The sequence below is a fragment of the Podarcis liolepis genome, assembly GCF_965112155.1.
Source record: "Podarcis liolepis genome assembly, chromosome: 16".
Classification (NCBI taxonomy): Eukaryota; Metazoa; Chordata; class Lepidosauria; order Squamata; family Lacertidae; genus Podarcis; species Podarcis liolepis.
In genome coordinates, this window is record NC_139567.1 from 28515025 (window position 1) to 28541209 (window position 26185).

Consider the following 26185-nt stretch of genomic DNA (forward strand, 5'->3'; position numbering starts at 1 on the left):
GGAGGCTTCGCTGCCATCCGCTTCCTTGGGTCTGCTGGCAAACAGGGATGCAGAAACGCCTGTCATCCAGATGTTGAGTCAGGCAGCACAGAGGACGAACATCTGTACCACATGTCACATGCCAACACAGGATAGGGAGGAGGAGCCATTAAAGTCCAGATACGAGCACAGAGGAACCTGGTGTATTGACGTTTCCCCTGGCACTGACCTCTTTGATTCATTTCAGGGACAGCCCAACCATGAAACGGAGCTGTGGGCTGGCTTCAACAGGAAGAACAATCTTCCTTCCTTGAGCCTTTCTGTCGCAGCAGGATTCAAATCTCTGGTGAACTTTGAAGTTCCACTAGCTTTGGGGAAGCAATGCACAACTGTTAATTGTTGCCTAACCATCTCTCTGACCTCCCCACCCCCATAGGTGGGTTTGCGTTTAACCAAGAGGAAGCTTTTGGGGGGCGGAGTTGCAATGTCTCCCACTCGTTAATAGGAGTCAATGTTTTCATTGTAATAAGCTGTATGTTTTCAAAGAATCAGAGAGGGTCACCACTCCAATCCCCTCCAATGCAGGGATATTTGGCCAATGGAGGACTCAAACCCATAACCCTGAGATTAAGAGTCTTGTGCTCTACTGACTGAGCTATTCCAGAGGACCTGATCAAATAGATAGTTTAATTTATCTTTATATCTTTTAATTCTATTAATATTTAATTGTTGTTTCTTAAAATGATTGCTTCTGCCTCCCTCACCCCACATCCAGCCATGTTTTTGGCTGCTTCTGTTTTAACTGTAAACTGCCTTGAGTCCCTGTCAGGGGGAAAGGTGGGATATAAACAATAGAATCACAGAACTGTCAAGTTGGAAGGGACCCTAAGGATCATTTAGTCCAACCCCCTGCAATGCAGGAATATGCAGCTGTCCCATGTGGGGATCGAACCTGCAACCTTAGCATTAATCCGCACCAAGCAAATCAATTTATTTATAAAAATTCAGGGCTCCAGTGTGGAGCCTTGAGTCCTTTCAGGCTATGTGTATGTGGAAAAGTTTCTATGGGACAAAGGATACCCCTACCCACAACTGACTTCCTCTAATAATAACAGCAATACTAATAAGCAATAGTAGTAATCAACATTTGTGTAACACATTTCCAGATCATCCTTGGCCAGATTACCCACACAAAAGGAGCCGTCTCATGTAGCCTGACACTCCTCTTGATCCTGGTTAAATATCCAGAGTCCCTAGCTCAGAGATGCTCAGATCCTTTTTCATTTCAAGGGCCAAAGTCCCTTATGGCTAACATTGAGGGTGTGTGTGGTGTGTGTGTGTGTGTGTGTATGTGTGTGTGTGCGCACACACATGCATGCACACACTTGCAGTGGGTAGAGTCAAAGCCTCATGCACCACCCCATTGGCTGTGTTCCGGGCTTAACCACAGCCAATCACACACAAAAGACCCCCTTCCTTCACAGTTCATTTAACTCTCCCTTTAATGTTAATAGAGTGATTTGCATGAATAACAGCTGTAGCGCATCGGCATATAAATACACATTTTTTAAAAACAAAACAAAACGCAGTACTTAATACAAAGGACTTACTGAAAGTAATGAATCTGAATTCTCTGCAGGCTCATTAAACGTGGCTCATTACTTCCAGTACAACCCTCGTAATTTGAACAATGCCACTCATGATCCCACACACATTTCTCCAGAAGGAACCCTGTTCGTTTAATGATGATTGACTCTGCAGTAAGCTGGGTGTAGGATTCGGGCTGTTATTTTTTTTCAGAAAAATATCCTGCCAAAAAGGTTGCTCAGTCCTAAAGGCCTCCATCTCACAGAAGCTGCGGCAGGACACCTCAAAGGCATTTTGAGCCCAGCTGCTGGCAGGGTTATCTCCCTGAAATGGAAAAGGAATGTCCAGATTATATATCCAGCGTTGGATAAGTTCCATTCTTATGGTGTTCAGATCTGAAATATCCTTTGCATCAAAGGCCGGGCAGAATATAGAACCCTTTGAATAATTTCCTGAGTTAAAATAGCTGCAAGGAACGATGAGCTCTTTATATCCGCAGGGTTAGCTTAGAAGGTGTATGCACCCCCACCTGGCGTGGGCATATTTCACCATATATGGGTAAATGTGGAAATCTGGAAGGAAAGGGGTGAGTTTTTGATACAAAATTCTGGAGCTTAATTATTGCAGCCCTTAAAACTAAAACAAGCATTCAGATTTTAATCCTGCTCTTCTTCCAAGGCAGGCTCAGGTTGACACAGCGCTGGCTGTGGGTTTGAGGGGAGAGTTGTCAGGCTGGATCCTGCAAACCTTTTTGCATCGACCATGGAGGTTGCTGCCTTTGAAAGGCCACTTGACCCACAGACATCCATCCCAGGTACCAGAGCCCGTTACCATCAGGGCCATCAGTGCTGCCTCCCCACCCGCCCGGTAGTGGCAGTGGCAGAATGTAAGTGTACCAGTGAAGAAGCCATTGACGTTTCCCACAATGCAATGCCCCAAGGATAGCACCATTCTAGAATGCAATGGGGAATTAAAACGATTGGCTCTCAGACCTCCGCAGGGCACAGGTTGGGGGCTGACACTCTGCTTTCCTGCAATGACACGCTTTGGGGATGCTGAGGGACGCAGATGCCTAGCGCTTACCAGCTCAGAGCACTGTTAAAGGAGGGCCTGCTAGGATTCTAGTTCAGGGGTCAGCAAACTTTTTCAGCAGGGGGCTGGTCCACTGTCCCTCAGACCTTGTGGGGGGCCAGACTATTTTTTTTCCGGGGGGAATGAATGAATTCCTATGCCCCACAAATAACCCAGAGATGCGTTTTAAATAAAAGCACACATTCTACTCATGTAAAAACAGCAGGCAGGCCCACAAATAACCCAGAGATGCATTTTAAATAAAAGGACACATTCTACTCATGTAAAAACACACTGATTCCCGGACCATCCGGGAGGCCGGATTGAGAAGGCGATTGGTCCGGATCCAGTACCCGGGCCTTAGTTTGCCTACCCATGCTCTAGCCCAGGGGTCAGCAAACTTTTTCAGCAGGGGGCCAGTCCACTGTCCCTCAGACCTTGTGGGGGCCCGGACTATATTTTGGAAAATATATATGAACGAATTCCTATGCTCCACAAATAACCCAGAGATGCATTTTAATTTAAAGCACACATTCTACTCATGTAAAAACACGCTGATTCCCAGACCGTCCGCAGGCCGGATTGGAAGGTGATTGGGCCCCCGGACCTTAGTTTGCCTACCCATGTTTTAGTCCCTGGCACCTGCCTCAGGTTGGCATGTCAAGCTTGCAGGTCTGGGTTGATTAACATACAAATAATCATGCTTCACCAATCTCTCTAGTCTGTCACTTAGGTTGAAATTGGGGTGGGGAGCACGCTATTCAAAAAAGGGGTGCTTAAGGTCACAATTTATTTAGCTGTGATTTCTGCATTGCAGAGGGGTTGGATTAGATGACCATTTGGGACCCTTCCAACTCCATGAATCTATAATTCCATTGTGAAGAAAAAGCAGCTGGGGGGCCCTGATCCAGAAAGTCAGTGGTTTTGTAGTGTGTATATTTTTCTTCATGGTCCGATCCATGTATTTTGCCAAAACGTTTGTTTTTCTTGTTTGATCTTTTTGTAAACCACTTTGATGGGCTTTTCAACAAACTCAAGCAACGTATAAATTTTATGGATGAAATAAAATAAAACAAAGAGGCAACAAAAACGAAGACTTACTGAGGCAAAATTAGCATGGCATCTGTGAAGGGAAATCCTCCTCCCATCAAACTTTTAGAGTTCTTTGTGGGTGTCAACAGGCTCATAGCCAAAAGTGATCTGGTAACCTGGTTTGTTTGCTTTTGTTTTTAAAGCGCATCTAAGTACCTTGATAAAACTTAGTAGTGGGAGCAGGCACAAGAGGACAAGTCATTTTATAGATGGGTAACCAGTTAAGGAACAGGAAGCTGAAGGCAGCGGGACATGAATGAACGGTTCTTACAATGAACGGAAGTGAGCAGCAGGGAGGTCTCCCTTTATTCCCAAATAATCTTGAGTCAGGGTGTTTCCTGAGGTAGCCAGGATTATGAATGATACCAGACCGCTCAATATGTCTGTGGATAGACCCCCAAGCCAATTTGTGGCTTCAGTTTGTAAATCTAGATCAGACCCAATCTGGCCCGGCTGGCTGGATCAAACCATATTCAAATCCTCGTTGTGATTGGGAAACGACACATCTCTGTAAATAACACCCTTTGGGACTTGAGAGCTGGAAACACAGAAACCAAAAACCGTTCAGAAAAGCAGCTATGGGCCAATAGTTGCCAAAACTCAGAATAGAGGAGGGACCCTGCATTGAGGGGTTGGACTAGATGACCCTGGGATACTTTCCAACTCGACAGTTCTGTGTTTCCATGACTCTGTCCACCTGGGCTAGGGGGAAAGGGCAGGCGAATGAGCTATTTTGTTCTGCCCCAACCCCCCGCCGCCCAATATGGCTTCTATCGGAAAGACAGTTTCATTTGGATGGGCTCCTGGCTTGCATAATTGCATTTGTCGGTGGCACCGCGCCAGGTTTCCCTTGCTGCGCTGCTGCTGGCGGTGCGCGGACGAGGGCGGGGCAGAGAAAGATGGCTTTATCCAGCTGCCCCTTTGCCTGCTGCGCCCCTGGCCACACCCCTCTTTCCATTTGAAGAGGCGCCTCTGCTAGGAGCATTGTGGTAGCTCCATCCTCTTTAGCCCCAGCCAAGAGGACTCTGCCAGGTAGTTGGATCAGAGTCCTGAGCCAGGCGTGGAAAGCAAGAAAACCTCCTCCAGCCGCGCGCAGCATTTTTCTCTCCTCTCTGCCCAGGCAAGTTGCAAAGGAAGCCAGTATAAAACTTTACTTCTTGGTAATTTCTTCCTATTTCTTGCTCTCCCTCCCCCCTTGGAGGTTGTGAGCACTGATAGCCCACGATGCTTTCTGACCTATGACTCGCTTTTTCTTCCAGCACTCCGTGGGGAAGGGGTTGCAGACAAGGGAGGGAACGTTGCAATCTGGAGTCAGGCACCCATTCCAACTCCCGCAGTGGAGAGGTGCTTTGTACAGGTGACGAATAAAGCAGAGGGGGAAGAAGTTTGTTTCTGGGCTCAGTGGCTGGGTCTAATTTTTCAAGCTTTGACATTGCTCGGTAGGCGGATATTCCGCAGGGTGTCCAGAGTTGGGGGTGCTAGTTGCTATGGTTTGTGTCCCTACTCAGAGTAGACCCGTTGAAGTTAATGGATATGATGAATTAGTTTCAATGAGTCTCCCCAGGGAAGAACTTTCGATACAACCCTATTGATTAGCAGTAGTGATAATAATAAAATATTACCTTTTTAATATTAATTTTTATTAGCTCTTTCAAAGGTTTTAACAAATTTACTTCACATGCACTTATATTTTTTCGTTTTGACTTCCTGCCCTTCCAGCCCTGATGTTTTTATTCTTATCCTTAATTGCTGCATTATACAATATTAACACTAATCTTATCAATCATCAACATTGGATGGCATGCTTTAGGATTCTTATGCAGATATATTCTGTGTCTGTTTTGAAGCATCCTCATTCTCTCCACGCCCTCCCCCCCCCCACTTCCCATTTCCACTCCTTCTCTTACAATTGACAAGAGTAGTAGCAGGGAAATGGAACTTGAATGAAGAAGAGCAAAGCTGTCGGCCTCGGTTGCCTGTGTCAGAAATGGACCAGTACATCATTTCGGCAGGAAGAAAATAGTGCATTGTGAAGAACGGTCTCCCAGCATGACCAGTATTTCTGGGAAGCATTGTGGGAATTTTTAGCTGCAGCTTATGTTTTCCATTTTGTTTTCTAACCTGGTGCATTGTACACAACTAGTCCTCAAAGTCTTCGAGGCTAAATAATTCCCAGTTTACGTATGTATTTATTGCGCTTATAGTCTCCCTTTTCTCCAATGAGTTCCTGTAGTGCGCGTGGTTTCCCCCCTCCCCATTTTACCTTCCCAACAACCCTGTGGGGTTGGCTAACCAGAGAGCGAGCAATGTATATTTCAGCATGACTGCTTGAAGGATCAAGCTGTCCTTTGTTTTTAAAGTACCCACTGGAGAGTTAATAACAAGAACAGCTTCGTCCTACAACATGGAAGCATGAGATAATGTGATTCGTCCAAAAAGAGAGAGACAAAATTACGCCCAGGCAAACAGTTCTTACCTTCCCCACCACAAGTTCCTAATTGAGACATAATGTGCAATTCTACCATGCTTTTAAAAGCATTGGGCAATACTGTCAAAGCCAGCAATTCCATGGAGGCTTTGAATATCATGCAGGAATCCCTCTCCCCTTGCTTAATGGCTCTTAAGAAGCAATGCCTCTGAAGGCCTGCCACTTTCATCTTATAGGTGTCTGCAGACAGATGACTTGTGCGGGTAATTATAGGTAGGAAACTGATGAGGATCATAGCCATAACTGGGTCTAACCTCTCCATCGGCTCTGGGCCTGGCTGGCCCCTTTGACCTGACTGAAGATATGCATTGCCCCTGGTCTGCAAATGATGTTATATAGACCACAGTTATTTTCGATTCAAGAAGTTCAGAAATGAACACCAAAGGCAAAAGAATGGAGACCTTTCGTGGACTTTAAAAAAACAAACAAACAAAAAACAATTACAGTCAAATGAAACTGAAGGCAGGATTTGAGATAAACGCAGAAGAAGAAAAATGATAAAATAATTGTAATAGAGAAACACTTTGTAATACAGTGGTACCTCGGGTTACAGACGCTTCAGGTTACAGACTCCGCTAACCCACCCAGAAATAGTACCTTGGGTTAAGAACTTTGCTTCAGGATGAGAACAGAAATCATGCTCTGGCAGCACAACGGCAGCAGGAGGCCCCATTAGCTAAAGTGGTGCTTCAGGTTAAGAATAGTTTCAGGTTAAGAATGGACCTCCAGAATGAATTAAGTTCTTAACCTGCAGGAGAAAAGGTCTGAGTAAAAACACTTTTGAGGTAAGGGTGGGAAGGTAACGTATAAAATAATGTGTTTGATTGGATGGTTATCGTGAAAACGTTTGAAAATTTTAATCTAAAATTTAATAAGTTTTGAATTTATATATATATAATTTGCCAAAGGCGAAGACTGGAAGCAGATACCATGCTGGTCACAGGGGCTGTCATTGAAAACAGCAAGTCACTTTTTTTAAAAAAATGCTCCCTTTCCTGCGGGGATCTCTCCCCCCCCCCCCCGCTGCCGCCTTCTCCAATTTATCCTCAGAACAACCCTGCAAGGTAGGTTAGGCAGAAAGATGGTGACTGGCTGAAAGTCGGCCCAGGAACAACAATGTGAATCTGAGTTGTGTCCAGCACACCAAGTGCAGCACCCCACAAAAGCTCTTCTCTTTTCTCTCCCCAGTCATGTTATACAACTGCATAGTAAATGATGCAATCACTGGGGTGTTTCCTTCCTCGTGGCATCCAGCTGTGTGGAGTTGGGGAAGGGAAGGGCACCAGGAGGACATCATCATGGGATATGCTTCCATGGCAAACTGGAGAGCTTGAGCTGGGGTTGCCCTTTGGGAAGCTGGCACTCCTTCCTTGGCGTCTCATTTATTTCTGCCTGCAGCCTAACAGGTCTTCCCTTTCCCACTCCAATTAATGGGTAGAATCACCAGCTAAACCTTTAATCAATTAATTGCCGAGGGTTCAAGATGTGCACTTGTCTAATTCTATGAGTCTGTCTTTGGTTCTGGTGTGCTACTGTAAGAAGGTGTGGAAAATAGAATCTTAAAGTTGGACTTCCTTTGCCTAACGATGAGAGGTGGGGTTTTAGACCATGGGTAGGCAAACTAAGGCCGGGGGTGGGGCGGATCCGGCCCAATCGCCTTCTCAGTCCGGCCCGCGGACGATCTGGGAATCAGCGTGTTTTTACATGAGTAGAATGTGTGCTGTTATTTAAAATGCATCTCTGGGTTATTTGTGGGGCCTGCCTGGTGTTTTTACATGAGCAGAATGTGTGCTTTTATTTAAAATGCATCTCTGGGTTATTTGTGGGGCATAAGAATTCATTCTTTTTTCCCCTTTCCAAAATATAGTCTGGCCCCCCACAAGGTCTGAGGGACAGTGGATCGGCCCCCTGCTGAAAAAGTTTGCTGACTCCTGTTTTAGACCATTTAGACTCCTGTTTTAGGCACCTATTTGAGTGATATGCATTCACGATTCCTGCATTGTAAGGGGTTGGACTAGATGACCCTGGATGTCCCTTCCAACTTCATGATTCTGTGATTCATTTAAGCTGAGTTAATTAGTTGGGTAAATGGCAAGCCATTAACGAACAAGAAGCCAAGAAGGTTTAATTGCTTGAGAGCCCTGCTATCCATTGCACCTTTTCAGCCATCCACATCTTCCTTTAATTATCAACGGCTGCTGCGCTCTGGGACTGAGACCTAAAGTGGAGCAGCCCTCTGTGGCTTTAATGGTCACCCACAACCTGCAATCTGTTGGGTTCCTCGCAAGTGCCCTTGCCTTGACCTCCTGCCTTGTCAGTTTTACCAACCGCCTCTTCGATGCTGTTGATTGTGATGTTCGCCAAAACTAATTAGGCCTTCATAGCTCCTGCCTCTCATGTTCTCGGAGGCTAATGGTGAGCAGAGGAAGGCAGGATATGGGATTTTATAAGCAGAAGTCATCCCCCCCCCCCTGCCCAGACCAAATTGAAGAAAGCCAGGACTCGTTCGCATGTGTATAGCTCAACTGGAGTCTGTACCTGTAGTAGCTCCCAAAATTCACTGGCCAGGATAGATGGCTTGCTTGCTGGAGATGCGGAGTGGAAACTGGCCACTGTGGGCTTATGGAATGATGCCAGTTTGGGGTTGTGTATTCCAAAGGGCAGGGATGCGGGTGGCGCTGTGGGTTAAACCACAGAGCCTAGGACTTGCTGATCAGAAGGCTGGCGGTTCAAATCCCCGTGACAGGGTGAGCTCCCGTTGCTCGGTCCCTGCTCCTGCCAACCTAGCAGTTCGAAAGCACATCAAAGTGCAAGTAGATAAATAGGTACCACTCCGGCGGGAAGGTAAACGGCATTTCCGTGGGCTGCTCTAGTTTGCCAGAAGCAGCTTAGTCATGCTGATCACATGACCCGGAAGCTGAACGCCAGCTCCCTCGGCCAATAAAGCTAGATGAGCGCCGCAACCCCAGAGTCAGCCACGACTGGACCTAATGGTCAGGGGTCCCTTTACCTTTACCTTCTTCCATAGGGCAGGAACCTGTGTTGTCTGGTTGTGAGGCTAATGTAATAATTGGAAAGTCCCAGATTCAAATCCTGCCACTTCTATGGGCTCATTTAAGGCCACCCCAATGAATTCATGACAAGCCATGTTCCCACCTGCAACATAGAGATAATATGTAGGGATAATAATATTGATCTACCTTACTTGGAGGTTTAAAAGGTAATGTACTTTGAACACTGTGAAATGCTGCTGCTATAGTAAGAATAACAGGTTGTAGCCAACACTAGTCCTGCTCAGAGATGGTCCACTGAAATTAATGGATCCGACTAACTTAAGTTCATTAGTTTTGAGTACAACTTTGTTCTATACTATATTAGGATTATTACTACCACTATATCTGATTAGCTTGTCTAAATCCCAGGGATGTGGGTGATCACGTTAGCTCATTTATAAAGATTTCACTTCACATGCTCCACTTCACTTTTTGCGCAGTCACCAGCTCGGCTATCCGTTTGTAATTGTAACTGTGTATTTGTTTACTTGCACCGAGACACCAAAAGGCCAAAGAGTTTTGACAAAGGTCGGCTGCAGAGCAATCCTCATTCTTTGCTAAAGCAGCTGGCTTGTTGTTCTAGTACAGGCTTCCTCAACCTCGGCCCTCCAGATGTTTTTGGCTTACAACTCCAGTGACCAGTGGTCAGGGATGCTGGGAATTGTAGTCTCAAAAGTAGTTTGAATCATAGAATGGTAGAAAGCTTACTAGTTATAGTCAGTGTCAGCAAAATGTTTAGAGACCAAGAAGGTCTTGGTGGAGCTGCCCACATTTAGCCCACCATGCAAATATGGGAGCTCTACTGATAGACAGGATTCAGTATTAAAGCTTCAGACCATCCAAATGTTTTCTATAAAGCTCCAAGTAATTAAGAATTGTACTCAACAAACTTACTCAGAGTAGACCTATTTAAATTAATAGACTGGAGTTAGTCATGACCATTAATTTCTGTGGGTCTACCCTGAATAAAAGTCAGTTGAATACAATCCTGGGCATGTTGGTTCGGATGTAAATCCAAAAACCTATCTGGGCTGCAGTCTCATTGAACTCAACTGTTCCCTGTGTTTCGGGGGAGGGCAAAGATGTTAAATCCGGGATGGAGAACATGTAGCCTTCCAGATGTTGTTGGACTTCAACTCCCATCAGCCCTAGCCCATGCGGCTACTGGTCAGGGATCATGGGAGTTGTAGTTCAGACACATCACCACTCTCCCTGTCAGACTATCATAGCCTGGAATTCACCCCAAACCACTAAAGAACAGCGAGGACCAGAGAGAGACCTTCCCTGGTGGTTGGATTGACCTCAGCGCTGGATCTTCTTCCTTCTGGTTCATCCAAGCAGTCAACTTCAGCCTTCCTTATAACTGAGTTAAAGTGGGCTTTCAATGACCATGGCTTAGCACTGGGATATTTTGTTTGTGTGTTCTTCTTTCGTAATTGAAATATTTGTTACTTACGTAGATGGTGCACATTTTGCCAGAGCTCTGCATACTTTCATATGTATTGGTTCTATACTATCGCATGTCTCACTGCTCTCTTTATTGCTTGTATAATCTCAGGAATATCCATCCATCAGTGAGAGGAGTCCAAGATGCTTAAAGTGAGATATTTCTAGCCCTTAAGAGAAAGAAATGAAACTACCAGTTTCTGCCTTTCTTGCCAGCTGTTTCATGTCACAATCAACCATAAGGATTTGTTTTCTTTTTTGAGCTGCCCCCATCATCCTAATAAATTGAAATCTGCTTTGCCTTTGAGCTTTAAAGAACTCCCCAGTTTCCTTCAGAGCTAAGAGTCTCAAATACTGCTGGGGATGGGGCTTTGAAATGATGAAAAATGACCGTGTTTTGTATGTTCACAAAATATCAAGTTGACACTGCACTCAAACTTCTGCCATTGAGAGAAGGGGAGGAATATAATAGCAGACTCATTCCCTGGATTGTTTAGTATTCTAAGAAACCAGGGAAGTTTTTAAAGGTTCAGTCCGCCATCTTGATTCTGCAGCTTGGGGCCCCCAAACCTCTTTCCTTACGAACTTACCTGAACCCTACATGTGTCACCAGAAGCCATTGTCTGTGTGTCTCCAGTGAGGGAGCTATGAAGGGTGACAATGAAAGAAAGGGCCTTTTTAGTGGTAGCTCCCCAATTACAGAACACTCTTTCCAGGGAAACTTACCTGGGCTCAACATCGCCAACATTATCTCCCAGGACAAAACCTTCAGGTGTTTGGATATCCATTTAATCATAATGTAGTATGGCCTGGTTTGGAGTTCAGCTTTTAGTAGAATCAGATTCATTTTATTATTGTTGATGTACACTTTTATTGTTTTTATATTTTACTCCACGTTAGGAATTTTAAATGCTTCAGTTGCTATGCATTCTAATATTTTGTAAGTTGATTTGAGACGGTCTGTAAAAAGCAATTAAATAATAATAGTACCAGCAACCTCATCTTTTCAGAAGCCTGAGTCCAATGAACAGAGGGTTGTCTCTAATTTAGCGCTAAGTTAAAGTCATGAAGTGGAATCCTTGTTCTGCTGGTGAAAGGTTTTGCACTAGTGGGATGTTGTTGCGCAAGAGAATGCATAAACAGGTTGCTGGTAATTTTGTTGCACAACAGACTGTTGTGCTCAGTTCTTCTGTTGCACAACATTACAACCCAACCGCCCACTCTACGTAAGGGTCTTTGGACCAGCAGACAGAGAACATTGGCTACAGCCTAAAGGCAACGCAGACAAGAGAATCCACCTTCTGCATCATGTCCATCTCTTGGGAATTCGTTTTAACAGGTCCTTTCCCATTTCTGCAGGTGCTTCAAAGATGATGAGTTACTATATGGATACGACTATTGGAAGCCCAGCCCCCTATCCTCTGGCCCGCCCTGCTGTGATGGTAAGGAAGGCTCTGCTGGGCACAATATTTGGGTGGGGAGGCAACACAAGGCAGGGAATGAACTGATCTCAGCCAGGGTTCAAATCAACTGAGTTTAAACATTCAGAATAAACAGAAGATTCAATTCTGTGAGTGCTTGCTTGGGTGGTTAGAGCATGGCGCTGATAACGCCAAAGTTGCAGGTTCAATCCCTGCATGGGACAGCTGCATATTCCTGCATTGCGGTGGGTTGGACTAGAATGATCCTCAAGATCCCGTCCAAATCTGCAATTCTGTGATCCTATAAATAAGTTCCACTGAGTTCACTCAGACTTCAGAGTAAGCAGACTTCTGTACAGGCTGGAGATGGGAGAAAAATTGGATTCAGTGTGTATTTGAAGGCAATCCTACATAATCTGTACTTTCCGAATCTGCATTGCAAGGGGTTGGACTGGATGACCCTCTGGATCCCTTTCAACCCAACAATTCTATGAAACAAGATGCAAGGCGGAATGCAAAGCATCCTTCGATAAGTCAAACTTCCTGGTTTTCTAAGTGAACTTAAAGAAATGGACTTGAAAGTTGGGCTTGGTTCATGCGTGCATTCCACCCCTTGATATCTCAGCACCTGATAGTCCACTTCACACATGCCTTGGTGTGGGGATAGGCATTCAGGGTATCCCCCCCTTTTTATTGGTGCTCAGGCAGGAAGGATCTCGGGGTGTCAGTCTTGATTCATGTGAAAGGCAAGGGGTGCTGTGAGTTTCACATTCCCTGCTGCCTTCCATTGCGAGCACAGCCTGCTCAGACCGGTGACTCACATCTGAAGATGTGAGCAGCCTCCGTCAAGGAGCAATTCTGAGGAGCATGAGATCTCTGCAGGGTGTGACCCTCACACTGGGAGCTGCCAGTCAACCAGGGTGGGGGGCTGGTTTTCTGATTCCTTTGCTTTGGGGCCAGCTGCCAATAAAGGGAAAGCCTTTCTGCCTCCTCTCAGAAAAGGGTGTCTTCAATGCACAGAGTGCTTTTGTGCTGGGGTCTGTCCCCAGACATGTGCAAAAGCATTGGGCTTCACTCCCAATCTGCCCCCAGCCACTGGACATCACCTCCAGGCTCTGTCATGTACCCTAGAGATCGACCCATCAATGTGCCCCCAGACCTGGCGTTGGCTTTTTCCACAAACACCACCTTTGCAGTTCAAGAGTTAGCAATCAAGTGGCCATTGCCAAGGAAGAGGAAATGGTTCATGAAACAAAGAGTGCAGGAGAGGGGACAAATTTGTACAAATGTTGTCTCTGCCAATTTACATGGGATTGCACCCAAGGTTAAAGGCCAGGCATAGGCAAACTCGGCTCTCCAGATGTTTTTGGCCTACAACTCCCATGATCCCTAGCTAGCAGGACCAGTGGTCAGGGATGGTGGGAATTGTAGTCCCAAAACATCTGGAGGGCAAAGTTTGCCTATGCCTGTTAAAGGCCCTTAGTGCAGCGGTTCTCAACCTGTGGGTCCCCAGATGTTGTTGGACTACAACTCCCATCATCCCTGAGCTCTGGCCTTGCTAGCTAGGGGAGATGGGAGTTGTAGTTCAACAACATCTGGGGACCCACAGGTTGAGAAAGGCTGCCTTAGTGGGCTCCTCCTTCTGCCGGTGAAATGTTTTGCACCAGTTGTGCAAGAGGATGGACGAGCAGTTTGCTGGTAACCTCGTCGCACGATAGATTGCACAATTTGTAGCACAATTTCACGCTAGCACAATGGTCACACCAGATTTCCACGTTGCAGAACATGTTAAAACCTCACTTGTCTGCTGGCTCAACAGCCCCTGAGCTAGTGGACAGAGAACACTAGATACAGCCCTGAGTCTAAATACGCACTTCGAAAGAAGGGTCCTGGTAGATTCCTGCATGCCCCGGGGGGCTTTGCAGAGCCTAGAACTGCGTCTCACTGAGAGATGGCACTCAAAGAAAATAAGGTCCTGTTTGTTATTGAGGTGTTTCTCGTGTGAGGCAGAAGAGCCTCAGAAGCCGGGAGAGAATGCAGAACACATCATTGGCAGAAGGTCTGCTGAGCCTGCTATTATTTTGGGATAACAGGAAAAAGAGTTTCCTTCCCCTGAACTCAGCTGTCCCAAGGTCTGGCCCCATCTAGGCAACTGGCCTCCCCCATTATCACCCCCCACAAGCTGTTTCCTTGTTACACCTTTTCTTTCCATAGATGGCAAACAGGAATTGTAGCCAGGATTTTTGTTGCGGGGGACGGGACAGGATAGGCCTTTTGTTAGAGGGGGCATAACCTCAGTTTGCTATGTATCTTTATTTAATTTTATTGATCTAGGGGGGCAGCTGCCTCCCCTTGGCTACACCCATGTGTGCCATATTATTTCTGAAAGACCTGCTTGTTTAAGCCAGTGGTGTCATTGTCCTGCTTGCTTCTGGGGTTAGCAGTGGGGAGGGGGAAATACATTGTGGTGTTTTTTAAGGGCTGTGGTTGATGGTTTTTGCACACACACCATAGGGTTGCCTCATTGTCGTTTTCTGACACAATCTGTGCGTCGAAATCCAGTCCTCCTTTGAGATTTGCACTTCTCTGAATTTCTGTAGCCAGGCAATGGGTGCAAAAAAACAACCCCACAAACCTTCTGCAACATGGGAGTAAAGGTAAAGGTAAAGGGACCCCTGACTATTAGGTCCAGTCGTGGCCGACTCTGGGGTTGCGGTGCTCATCTCGCTTTATCGGCCAAGGGAGCCGGCGTATAGCTTCCAGGTCATGTGGCCAGCACGACTAAGCCACTTCTGGCGAACCAGAGCAGCGCACGGAAACACTGTTTACCTTCCCGCCAGAGCGGTACCTACTTATCTACTTGCACTGTGATGTGCTTTCGAACTGCTAGGTTAGCAGGAGCAGGGACCGAGCAACGGGAGCTCACCCCGTCACAGGGATTCGAACTGCTGACCTTCTGATCGTCAAGCCCTAGGCTCTGTGGTTTAACCCACAGTGCCACCCGCGTCCCTAACATAGGAGTATACCCATCCAATTAAGTTCTACTTAGAGTAGACCCATTGAAATAAATGAACCTATATACTGCCCTTCAACTGAGGATCACAGGTCAGTTTACAATATAAAAATACAAAAACACGTAGCGTAGTAACATACAAAACAATAATCACCCCCCACCCCAGGGAGTTGTCTGTCAGGGATTCTTAAGCAGTGATACCTGCATTACAAGGGCTAAATGATGCCTCATATAACTCATATAGCCAATGCTCTTTTTAAGGGGGTGCTCAAGGGTAGTGCAACAACTTCATGGTGAGTATTGGCGCCTGTTTTTCTAGGGGAGGGGAAGCACTGCAGCTCATACAGTACCATATAGCTCAGTTGGCTAGGGCTGATAACGCCAAGGTTGCAGGTTCGATCCCCATATGGGGCAGCTGCACGTTCCTGCATTGCAGGGGGTTGAACTACTAGATGATCCTCATGGTCCCTTCCAGCCCTACACTTCTGTAATTCTACTCTGAGTAGGGCGAGTGCTGGAGGCAACCCTGCAGTGCCCATCTCCCTCCCCTGAGTGCCTCAAAGTTGCCTCTTGTGCACTTGGGGCTACTAAGGGCAACTTGGCCGAAGGGTTCCCAACAACGCACATGTCCGTCAATCTCCCCGGTTTGCTTGCGTTGACCCTCCTGGATCATCTTGACGTTTGTGATGGCATCCAGTTACTGGTAGCCATGCTCCACGGTGGAATTCTTCCCAGGCCAGCTTTGGCAGTTTTGTTGCTTGAGGATTCTGACTCCGTGGTGAGCTGTAGACAGTCAGTGTTATTTCTGAGCCTGGGGAATGTTGTGGTTGCTCTGACGGAGTCAGAATTTCGCATGTCGCCCTTGCAGGGCTTGATCCTAATAACTTCTGATATCGGTGGAAGCTGAGCCTGCGTGGGAATCCTCTCCAGAAGCATTAGTCAGTTTCTGGATTAATCCTGCTTGGCATTCTGGGCCCATAAAGCGCTCAGAGACATGGCTCGCATGTACTCTTTCCTGAAACGTATAGCCATGAGTATACATACGGAGCCAAAGAATATTAGAAGATTTTGGCCAATGCAAATCAATGCATGGAAGTGGGGGAGTGTGATGGTGGGATTGTACCCAGGCGTCTCTGTCGCAGCCCTGGCTGCCTCCCCGCACTTGACCTGAGATCTACCCCAGGCATAGGCAAACTCCATCCCTCCAGATGTTTGGGACTACAATTCCCATCATCCCTAGCTAACAGGACCAGTGGTCAGGGATAAACACTGACAACTGGGAAACACTGGCCTGCGAGCGCTGTGATCAACTCCGCCCAGAAACCAATGTCCCCACTGTGGAAGCCAGTGGTTCTCCAGGGTTTCAAGCAAATTTCTCTGCCTGCCCTACCTGGAGACACCAGGGATTGAACCTGGAACCTTCTGTATGCAAGGCAAGTTCTCCATCACTGAGCTACGGTCCTACTCAAGGTAGATGCAGCAAATGGCCAATTCCAAGCCTGGGCTCAAAGGTTGCTCCTTCACCAGTTAAGCCACCCCTCCCCCCCAAAAAAGCAGCTTCTCTTTGTGACCTAAGATCTGTTCCAAAGGGCAGTCTCGTGTGGCAGCAACTTCCAGGGAGTTTTCTTGTCCATTTTCTTTTACTTTAAAAAAGAAACAGAGTTCCTGGCGTTGTTTGTCTAAAATTATTCCTGCCTTCCTGTCGCTTCCTATTGCTGAGCCTCCCCCAGCTCCCTTGGGGACAGGGACGTGTGACAGTGCCGCCGCTGTGCTGGTGGAAGGATATGGGTGGGGCAGCAAGGGCTGCAGAAAGCCGCCCTCCGTTTTGAAACAGGCTGTAAGAGTCGGGCCAGAGCGTTAATGTTGGGTTGCTTCCAGAGTATTGGAAGGAAGAGATGCCCAAACAGAGATGCGGGCAATGGGGCAGTTTCAGATGCTGGATTTAGGGGAAAGACCATAGCTTTGCATGCAGAAAAGTAGGCCATAGCTTTGCATGCAGAAGAGTGCAGGTTCGATCCCTGGTAAGGTCTCCCTTGCTGAAAATCCAGGAGAGATGCTGCCAGTCAGTGTAGACAGTACTGAGCTAGATGGACCCAATAGTTTGATAAGGCTATAATAGTTCTTACATGGCCCCATCTTTTCAAGTCAGGGATGTGGAATCTGTGGCACTCCAGATGTTGTTGGACTGCATCACCCATTGGTTATACTGGGAGTCATGCAACATCTGGACATCTGCAGACACCCCCCCAAAAAAACCCCTGCTTTACAGAATCATAGCATTGCAAGGGACCCCCAAGGAACAGCTAGTCCAATCCCCCTACAATGCAGGAATCTCAGCTAAAGCATCCCTGACATACGGCCATCCAACCTCTGCTTAAAAACCTCCAAGGAAGGACAATGGTGACAATGGAGTTGTGTCCATTGATTTCGCAGGGTTTATTCTGAGTAGGACTAACTCAACCACATGTGCATCACTTCCCTTTCTTCATCCTGTAGGAAGCCGGACCCCTCCCCACTGTACTTTGGGGGCTCCTCCAGCTCATTCTGCTGAGTGGAGTGGCCCCTGGATATCTGCCCTAAAGCCCTGCCCCGATCGCACCACCGGAGTCAGGGCATGTTTCTAATGTCTTCTAAAGACATCTCTTTTTGCCCAGGCGTTCTCTGACCCGTGAGACTTGACCTTGTTATTACTGAGTATATGTTTTTATCTGCTCATAGAATAACGTTTGACTGTTTTTATTCATTGAATTTATATTTCTCCCTTCCTCCCAAAGGAGCCCCAGACAGCAAACGCACGCCCAACTTCAAAACAAAAGCATGGCAAAGCATTCTAAAAACAATTTTAGTTACAAACATCTCAAGTTTCACTTTGCACAGTTTCAATTGAAAAACATTCTAAAGCAATTCTGATTAAAAATATTCTTCCGACCAGTGATCTCAAGGTTGCTGGGAATGGTCTTTCCTCAGCCACCAAATGTAAACAGGGATGTTTTCAAATTCACCCTGAAAGTTAATAAGGAAGGAAGGAGAAAGGCGCACCTCACTGGGGAGGTGATTCCGCAATCAGGGAGCCACCACTGAAAAGGCCCCGTGGCAGCATTGCCAACATTTATGTTGAAACTGTTTTCTTTTCAGAATCTAATGATTTGCAGCATGTTCAGCCCTTTCTGCCTCTCTTGACTTGTGTGGGAAAGAGAGGGAGAATCACACAAACACTGCAAAGAGCTGGGGTTTGTGTGTTGTCCTTTCTTGGTGTGGAACCTCCTAGGAGCCACATTCAGTAGTGGGTTTTCCCATTGTACAGTCCAGATAGGAGGTTTGTGCACCCCCGGTTCTCCCCATCTCCAGATGGAGCATCTTTCCAGTTCAGGGGTCCAGTCCAGCTGGATAAGAGCAGTCAAGGAGGACCTGGATTGACCTGGGTGAAGGGATAGCTAAGGGAGAATCCCAAATGCTGCACAGAAAAAGCTGGAGAACCACATGTGCCCTATTCAGCCCTAGGGGCTCCCTATCCCTGCTCTGGAGTTGGATGCACTGAGTGCACCAAACACCCATCAAATGTACCTGTGGACCAGGGTGCACTTTGTAGAAACATTTGCCAAGGCTCCAGTCACTTTCAAAGAATCACAGAACTGTAGAATGGGACAGTTTCTGCAATGCAGAAATAGGCAGCTGTCCCATACAAGGATCGAACCTGCAACCTTGGTGCTATCAGCAGCATGCTCTAACAAACAAAGCTACAGTGGTATCTCGGGTTAAGAACTTAATTCGTTCTGGAGGTCCGCTCTTAACCTGAAACTGTTCTTAACCTGAGGTACCACTTTAGCTAATGGGGCCTCCTGCTGCCACTAAGCCGCCGGAGCACAATTTCTGTTCTCAACCTGAAGCAAAGTTCTTAACCCGAAGTACTATTTCTGGGTTAGCGGAGTCTGTAACCTGAAGCGTCTGTAACCTGAAGTGTCTGTAACCCGAGGTACCACTGTATCCAGGCTCAAAGAACCATAGCATGGTAGAGTTGGAAGGGACCCCAATGTTCTTCTCATCCAATCCCTTGCAATGCAGAAATCACAACTAAAGCATCGCTGACAGGTGGTCATCTAACCTCTGCTTCAAATCCTCCAATGAATCAGAGTCCACCACCTTTTGAGGGAGTCCGTTCCACTGTCAAACAACCCTGACTGCCAGAAAGTTCTTCCTAATGTCCAGTCAGGGTCTCCTTTCTTGTAATTTGAGTCCCTTGGTTCGGATCCTACCTTCTGGAGCAGCAGAAAACAAGCTTGCTCCATGTGGGCGCCCTTCAGATATTTGAAAAGATGGCTCTCGTATCTCCTCTTGGACTCCACTTTTCCTGGCTTAACACCCCTAACTCTCTCAACTGGTCCTCACAAAGCTTGGACCCTTGATCATCGTGGTCCTCTGCACGCTTCCCAGCTTGCACACTTTGAGGTGACTGCCTTCGGCGTCATTCCTCTGGAAACCTTTGCTCAGCCAGGTGTGCTTCTCTTTCCCACAGAGGCAGGGAGATGTCAACCCTTACGAAGACCCGTGGGCGACCTGTGGGTTCCAGTCCACCTGCTACCAGCAGAGGGCATTCTACCCACTCTGGGACGAAGCTGCCATCCAGGAAGTGCCCACAGGGCTTGAATATCACAGCACAGGTAGGTCTCCTCTTGGTTCTGGCAAAGGCATTTTCCTATTTCCCCACCGCAGAATCTCTCCCCCCCCCCCCCCCGCCATCATGTCGCACTGTGTAGAGGGAATATTGATTCTGGAAGCCCGGCTTCGGTTCTTGACCCCGTCACGTGGTCTCTCCCGTTCAGCCTCAGTTATCTATCCTAGCTGTCTGCAAAATGGGAATATTCATTTATCCTTTTCGTGAAATTGACACATTGCTTGTTTGTTTGTTTTTAAAAAAGAAAGGTTTACCAAAAAAAATGTGAAACAATAAAATAATCAATAGGGAAAGAGTAACAGCAATTTAAGACTTTCAGAAAGTTAATAGATGAAACCCGCCCCCCAACTTTCTAGGCACCCGGACAGGCTTGACGAAACAAGAGTGTGTTTTTTGGCAGGTGCCGAAAAGGGTACAGCAAAGGTTCCTGCCTGCTTTCAAGAGGCAGGGAGTTCCAAGGTGCAGGTTGTGCCACTAATGAATTCTTGCAGGTGTTATGTGGCACATGTAACAGTTCCAGTTCCGCCAATGCGGTCAAGTGGGTACATATGGGGTAAGGTGAACTTGTAGGTAATAATCCTAGAACTGGCCTCCCTCATAGGATTGTTGTAAGCATTACAAAAAGACTTTGCATCAAATGCTCAAAGTGATGACGACTTGCTGAATTTATTTATCAGCTTTAGAATTCAAAGACTCGCAATGTGGTCCTGGCTGTGTTGCTTTTATTGTAATCATCTGTGTGATTTTAATGGGAGTGCGAGAGTTTTAACTCTTATCAGTGTTTAGGTTTTTAAAAAATACTATATTTTTAGCTCTTCTTATTTGTATTTGTAAGCTGCCTAGAGTCCCTATAAGGGAAAAAGGTGGGGTCTAAATAATTACATGATGCTAAGAATAACCATGGCTGCCGGCATGTGCGGGGTTGATTTTACAAGGGATGGAACTCATGCACCCAGTGGCGTAGCGTGGGTTGTCAGCACCCGGGGCAAGGCAAGTAATTTGCGCCCCCTAACCCATGGATTTGCACCCCCTAACCCGTGGATTTGCGCCCCCTAACCCTAACCCCCAGATGTTGTGCCCGGTGCAGCCCGCCCCCCTGCACCCCCCACGCTACGCCACTGCATGCACCCATGAGGAGGAGCCTGGCGATGCCTCCTGCTTGTGATGGTGAGGCAGAAGGAAACTCCATGTTCTCCTGAGGGCTGTTGCATCAGGGAAGGGAATTAGCTCACTGGCAGAACACCTGCTTTGCATGCAGAAGGCCTCAGGTTCAAGCCCCCCATCTTCAGGTAGGGTTGGGAATGTGCCCTACCTGAAAGCCTGGAGAGCTTCTGCCTGTCAGTGTCAAGAGTATTGAGCTAGAATGGACCAGTGGTCTAGCTCAGTGTAAAGCAGGTTCCTAAACGGTCCTGAATGCTGAGGACAATTAACTAGGGAAGCAGGCTGCTGCTGCTTCCACCTTCGTGGGCCGCTTTCTGGCAAGTCAGGAACAGCCAATGTGCTGTGCAGCTCCCCTCGCCCTGTGCTGTTGTTGACTACAACTCCCATCATCCCTAGCTATAGCAGCTTAAGTCCACCAAATGTTGAGAGTGCCCTGCTTTGGCCAAGCTCAGCTGGACTAGGTGGAACCAGGGCCTGCCTGATCCTGTGTACAGTGCTGGCTGCCTCACCTCAAAAAGGAGATTGTGGACTTGGAAAAGGTTCAGAAAAGGAGGACCAAAAGGATCAAGGGCATGGAGTGACTTCCCTTTGATGAAAGATTGAAGCATTTGGGATTATTATTATTTTAGTTTAGTTTATTATTATTTTAGTTTAGTGAACCTACCCATTCTTAAGGAAATCAGCCCTGAGTGCTCACTGGAAGGACAGATCCTGAAGCTGAGGCTCCAATACTTTGGCCACCTCATGAGAAGAGAAGACTCCCTGGAAAAGACCCTGATGTTGGGAAAGATGGAGGGCACAAGGAGAAGGGGACGGCAGAGGACGAGATGGTTGGATAATGTTCTCGAAGCTACCAGCATGAGTTTGACCAAACTGCGGGAGGCAGTGAAAGACAGGAGTGCCTGGCGTGCTCTGGTCTATGGGGTCACGAAGAGTCGGGCACAACTAAACGACTAAACAACAACAACAACATTTAGTGAAAAAGTGAATAAGAGGAGACATGATAAAGGTCTGTAAAATTATGCATGGCGTGCCGAATGTGGACAGAGAAAAGCTTTTCTCCCTCTCTCATAATGCAAGAAGTCGTGGACTTCCAACGAAGCTGACTGCTGGAAGATTTGGGACAATTAAAAGAAAGTCCTTCTTCACACAGTGTATAGTTAAATGGTGGAACTTGCTCCCTCCGGAGGCAGTGATGGTCCCCAACCTAGATAGCTTTAAAAGAGGATTAGAGAAATTCATGGAGGAGGAGAAGGCTATTGATGGCTACAGGATGGCTGTGTTCTGCTCTAAGGTCAGAGGCAGTGATGCTTCTGAATTCCAACTCCGGGAAACCACAGGAGGGGAGAGGGCTCTTGTCTTCAAATCCTGCCTGTGTGTTTCCTATTGGGGCATCTGGTTGGCCACTGCGAGAACAGGATGCTGGACTAGGTAGCCCCCCCCTTTGGCCTGATCCAGATTGTTCATCTTATGTTCTTATGACCCAGCAGATGCTCTTCTTCCAACACCCTTCTGTTTCTTAAGGTAAAATGTTGCAACAAGTGCAGGGGTTTCTCCCGCGGCTTCCTCTATGCAACGACTGTTGTTGACTGTCAAAAGCCTCCTCTCGTCATCACTGTGCCACCACCACTTCCTCTGCATTCATCCACCCGCCCTTTTCATGCTGCAAAGCTTTTGCAGGTTGCAACTTTTCTTGTTGGGGGTCCATTTGTTCTTAAATATTTGTTCCTTTCTTTTTGAAAATGCAACTTCAGAAACTCAATGGGATGTACAAACCAATCAAAGGGAAACAAAAAAAACCAAAACCGTGGCTGTGACTGAGTGAAGTACAGAGATTGTTTACATCATCTTCTTCACCTTCAGGTTTAAGAGGATGCTAGTTATACCAAACAGTGGTACCTCCAGTTACAAACGCCTCAGGTTACAAACGCTTCAGGTTACAAACTCTGCTAACCTGGAAGAGTTACCTCGAGTTGAGAACTTTGCCCCAGGATGAGAACGGAAATCGTGTGCCGGTGGCACAGCAAGAGGCCCCATTAGCGAAAGCACGCCTCTAGTTAAGAACAGTTTCAGGTTAAGAACGGACCTCTGGAACGAATTCAGCTCGTAACTAGAGGTACCACTGCATATCGTGCTTTTAATATTCTGCTGGGAGCCACCCAGAGTGGCTGGGGAAACCCAGCCAGATGGGTGGGGTATAAATAATAAAATTATTATTATTATTATTATTATTATTATTATTATTATTATTATTATTATATTGCTGGGCACAACAGTTTTCTTCTTCAGCCTTACCATGAAGCAGGATAGGGATTTCTCTGGACCAGGAGTAGGGGATCTCAGGGGTTGGTGCCCCTGTTCCTAGCCCTCAGCAGTCTCCTCAGGTCATGCCTCTCCAAGGCCATGCCTCCTCTTCCAGGCTCCACCCCTCACTACTCTGGCCCCACCCCCTCCTTACATGCTTTCGCCTTACTGCAGGGTGTCCTTGCATTGTAATAATCCCTCTTGGTTGCCTGGATAGAAAATGTGTCTGTAGGAACCTCTTTGAATTGGTCAGAGGGCACCTGGAGTCCTGTGTTCAGTTCTGGGCACCACAATTTAAGAAGGATGTTGACCACCTAGAACATGTGCAGATGAGGGCAATCAAGATGAGCAAGAGTCTGGAAGACAAGTCCTTATGCAGAACAGTTGAAGGAGCTGGGCATGTTTAACCTGGAAAAGTGGAGACTGAGAGGAGTTACAATAGCCATCTTTAAATATCACATGGAAGAGGGAACAAGCTTGTTTTTTCCTGCTCCAGAGGGCAGGACTCAGACAAATGGCTTCAAGCTACAAGAAATCAGATTCTGACTAAACATCAGGAAGATATTCCACTCTCTTGGTGCCACCACAGAAAAGGCCCCGCCTCCAGTCCCCATTGGCCATCTCATGTAATGAGGGTGCAGAGACCCAGGCCTGCAATGTCAGTCTCAAGGGCCAAATAGGAACATCTGGGAGTAGGCTATTTTAATCCATATTATTTAGTTAGTTGACCTTTCATTTGTGCTTTAAGAGATTTATGCACGCTATCCCAACAATTCTCACTACAACCCGGCAAAGTTGGCCATTATTACAGTGTTCTCTTGTTTCAAGCTGACAGAGAAAGCTGGGAGAAATGACAGTTGCCTCAGGCCACTCAGTGTTTGGGGCTGAGCTAAAATTTTAATCAAGCCCATTTCTGTCCAGGGCCCATTCTGAGATCGCACATAACACTAGTAGTGTTTACTTAGACAGTATTGACTCCTACCAGTAACCTGCAAGGATTTCCCCCTCTTTGTTCTTTTCCTTTTTTTATTTTAATGGGGTTTAATGTGGGGGATTTTTCTGTCTGCCTTACGGCTTCACATAGGCAAGGAAGTCCTATATTTGTGTGTATCTCTAGGTGCTCAGTTTCACTTCTGCTCTGACTGCACATGTGTGCGCAATTTGTGGGGGCCACTCTCAGGATTTGGCTCTGGCTGTCAAAAAAGACCCCGGCACTTCCAGATGGGAACCATGGGGAGGGGTGCTAGTCGGGGGTTTGACAGAGGTTCAAGAAATTGGGGTGGCAACGGATTATTCAGGCTGTTGAAAGCATCTCCATCCTTTTCGGTTGTTTTTATGGCTGGGAGATTCGGGACAGATAAAAGAAAGCTCCATATTTTTCACTCTATAAGACGCACCAGACCACAAGATGCACCTAGTTTTTGGAGGAGGAAAACAAGAGGGAAAAAATTCTGAATCCCAGAAGCCAGAACAGCAAGAGGGATCGCTGTGCAGTGAAAGCAGCAATCCCTCTTGCTGTTCTGGCTTCTGGGATAGCTGCGCAGCCTGCATTTGCTCTATAAGACACACACACATTTCCCCTTACTTTTTAGGAGGGGAAAAGTGAGTCTTATAGAGCAAAAAATACGGTACTTTTTTCACGTTTTCTGTGGCATTAGCTACCCCTCCCAGTTTGGTGTTATCTGCAGATTTGATGAGCAAACCCTCAGTACCTCCATTCAAGTCATCTATAAAGATGTTGAACAACAATGGGCCCAGTACAGAACCCTGAGGCACCCCACTTGTCACTTTCCCCCACGGGGATCTGGTTAGCCGTTGTGAGTACAGAATGCTGGACTAGAAGGGCCTTTGGCCTGATCCAGTTGGCTATTCTTATGGCTTTATATCTTCCCATATCTCCATCCACAGAGCATGGAAGGGCCCTTTTGCTCCCTATTCGGACTTCCTGTGGTGGGGAATAAAGCAGCCCAAGATAAGTGCAATGCAGGGCAAAATCACTCATGGGGGAAAACCTTCCTGAATGAACAAGATGGCTGACTGCACAGTTTAGGCCCCAGCACCTACTGTAGTTCGCAGAGTCTAGTTTCAAATGTTTTTTTTTATAAAAAAAAAATGCCACCCTGTAACCAAATTTGAACCTATTTGGTGTGGGGAGTCGTTTTACCTTCCTCAGAAGAATTTGGGCCTTTGGTGCCCAAAGAAAGATTATTCACATGCTCAATTCACTATTTGTATTCCGCTTTTCCGACAGCAGATGTCAAGCTCAAAGCAGCTTTCAGTAACCACAATGCCATTAAAAATGCAACTAGTACAGTGGTACCTCGGATTAAGTACTTAATTCTTTCCGGATGTCCATTCTTAACCTGAAACTTTTCTTAACCTGAAGCACCACTTTAGCTAATGGGGCGTCCTGCTGCCGCCGCGCTGCCGGAGCCCGATTTCTGTTCTCATCCTGAAGCAAAGTTCTTAACCTGAAGCACTATTTCTGGGTTAGCGGAGTCTGTAACCTGAAGCGTATGTAACCTGAAGTGTATGTAACCCGAGGTACCACTGTACTGCAATGTCCATGACATCAAAAGCACAGTAGCGTATAGCAGCAAATTCCTTCGAAACCATCAATGCCATTCAGTAAAGTCATAGTCATTCAAAAATATTGGAAAGAGCTGCTGAGTGCCAGCTCTTGTGTTAGGTGAGACCCTCTCTCTGGGAAAAGGCTGCTTCTTTGCTCAGTGAAGCAGGCAGCACAACTCCCAGAAAGGAAAATCTTCCATGGTTTTTTTTTAGATAGATGAGATAAGCTCATACGGTGCTGTCGCTGGGCCATAAATCCCAGGCTTTCGGACTTTTGAAAGAGAGATGGTTTTGATGCAAGAATCTGTTCAAGAATGTTATCACTCT

General features: G+C 46.7%; 1 protein-coding gene across 1 annotated transcript in view; it reads left to right on the forward strand.

Moving 5' to 3' along the window:
• Positions 1–4746: 4746 nt before the first annotated feature.
• Positions 4747–26185, forward strand: part of ETS1 (ETS proto-oncogene 1, transcription factor) — a 109288-nt gene continuing 87849 nt past the window's right edge. The window contains exons 1-3 of the mRNA XM_083479335.1: positions 4747–4849; positions 12076–12158; positions 19664–19808. Coding sequence (XP_083335461.1) covers positions 12087–12158; positions 19664–19808 — 217 coding nt within the window. The 5' untranslated portion in view covers positions 4747–4849; positions 12076–12086. The remainder of the gene's footprint in view (positions 4850–12075; positions 12159–19663; positions 19809–26185) is intronic.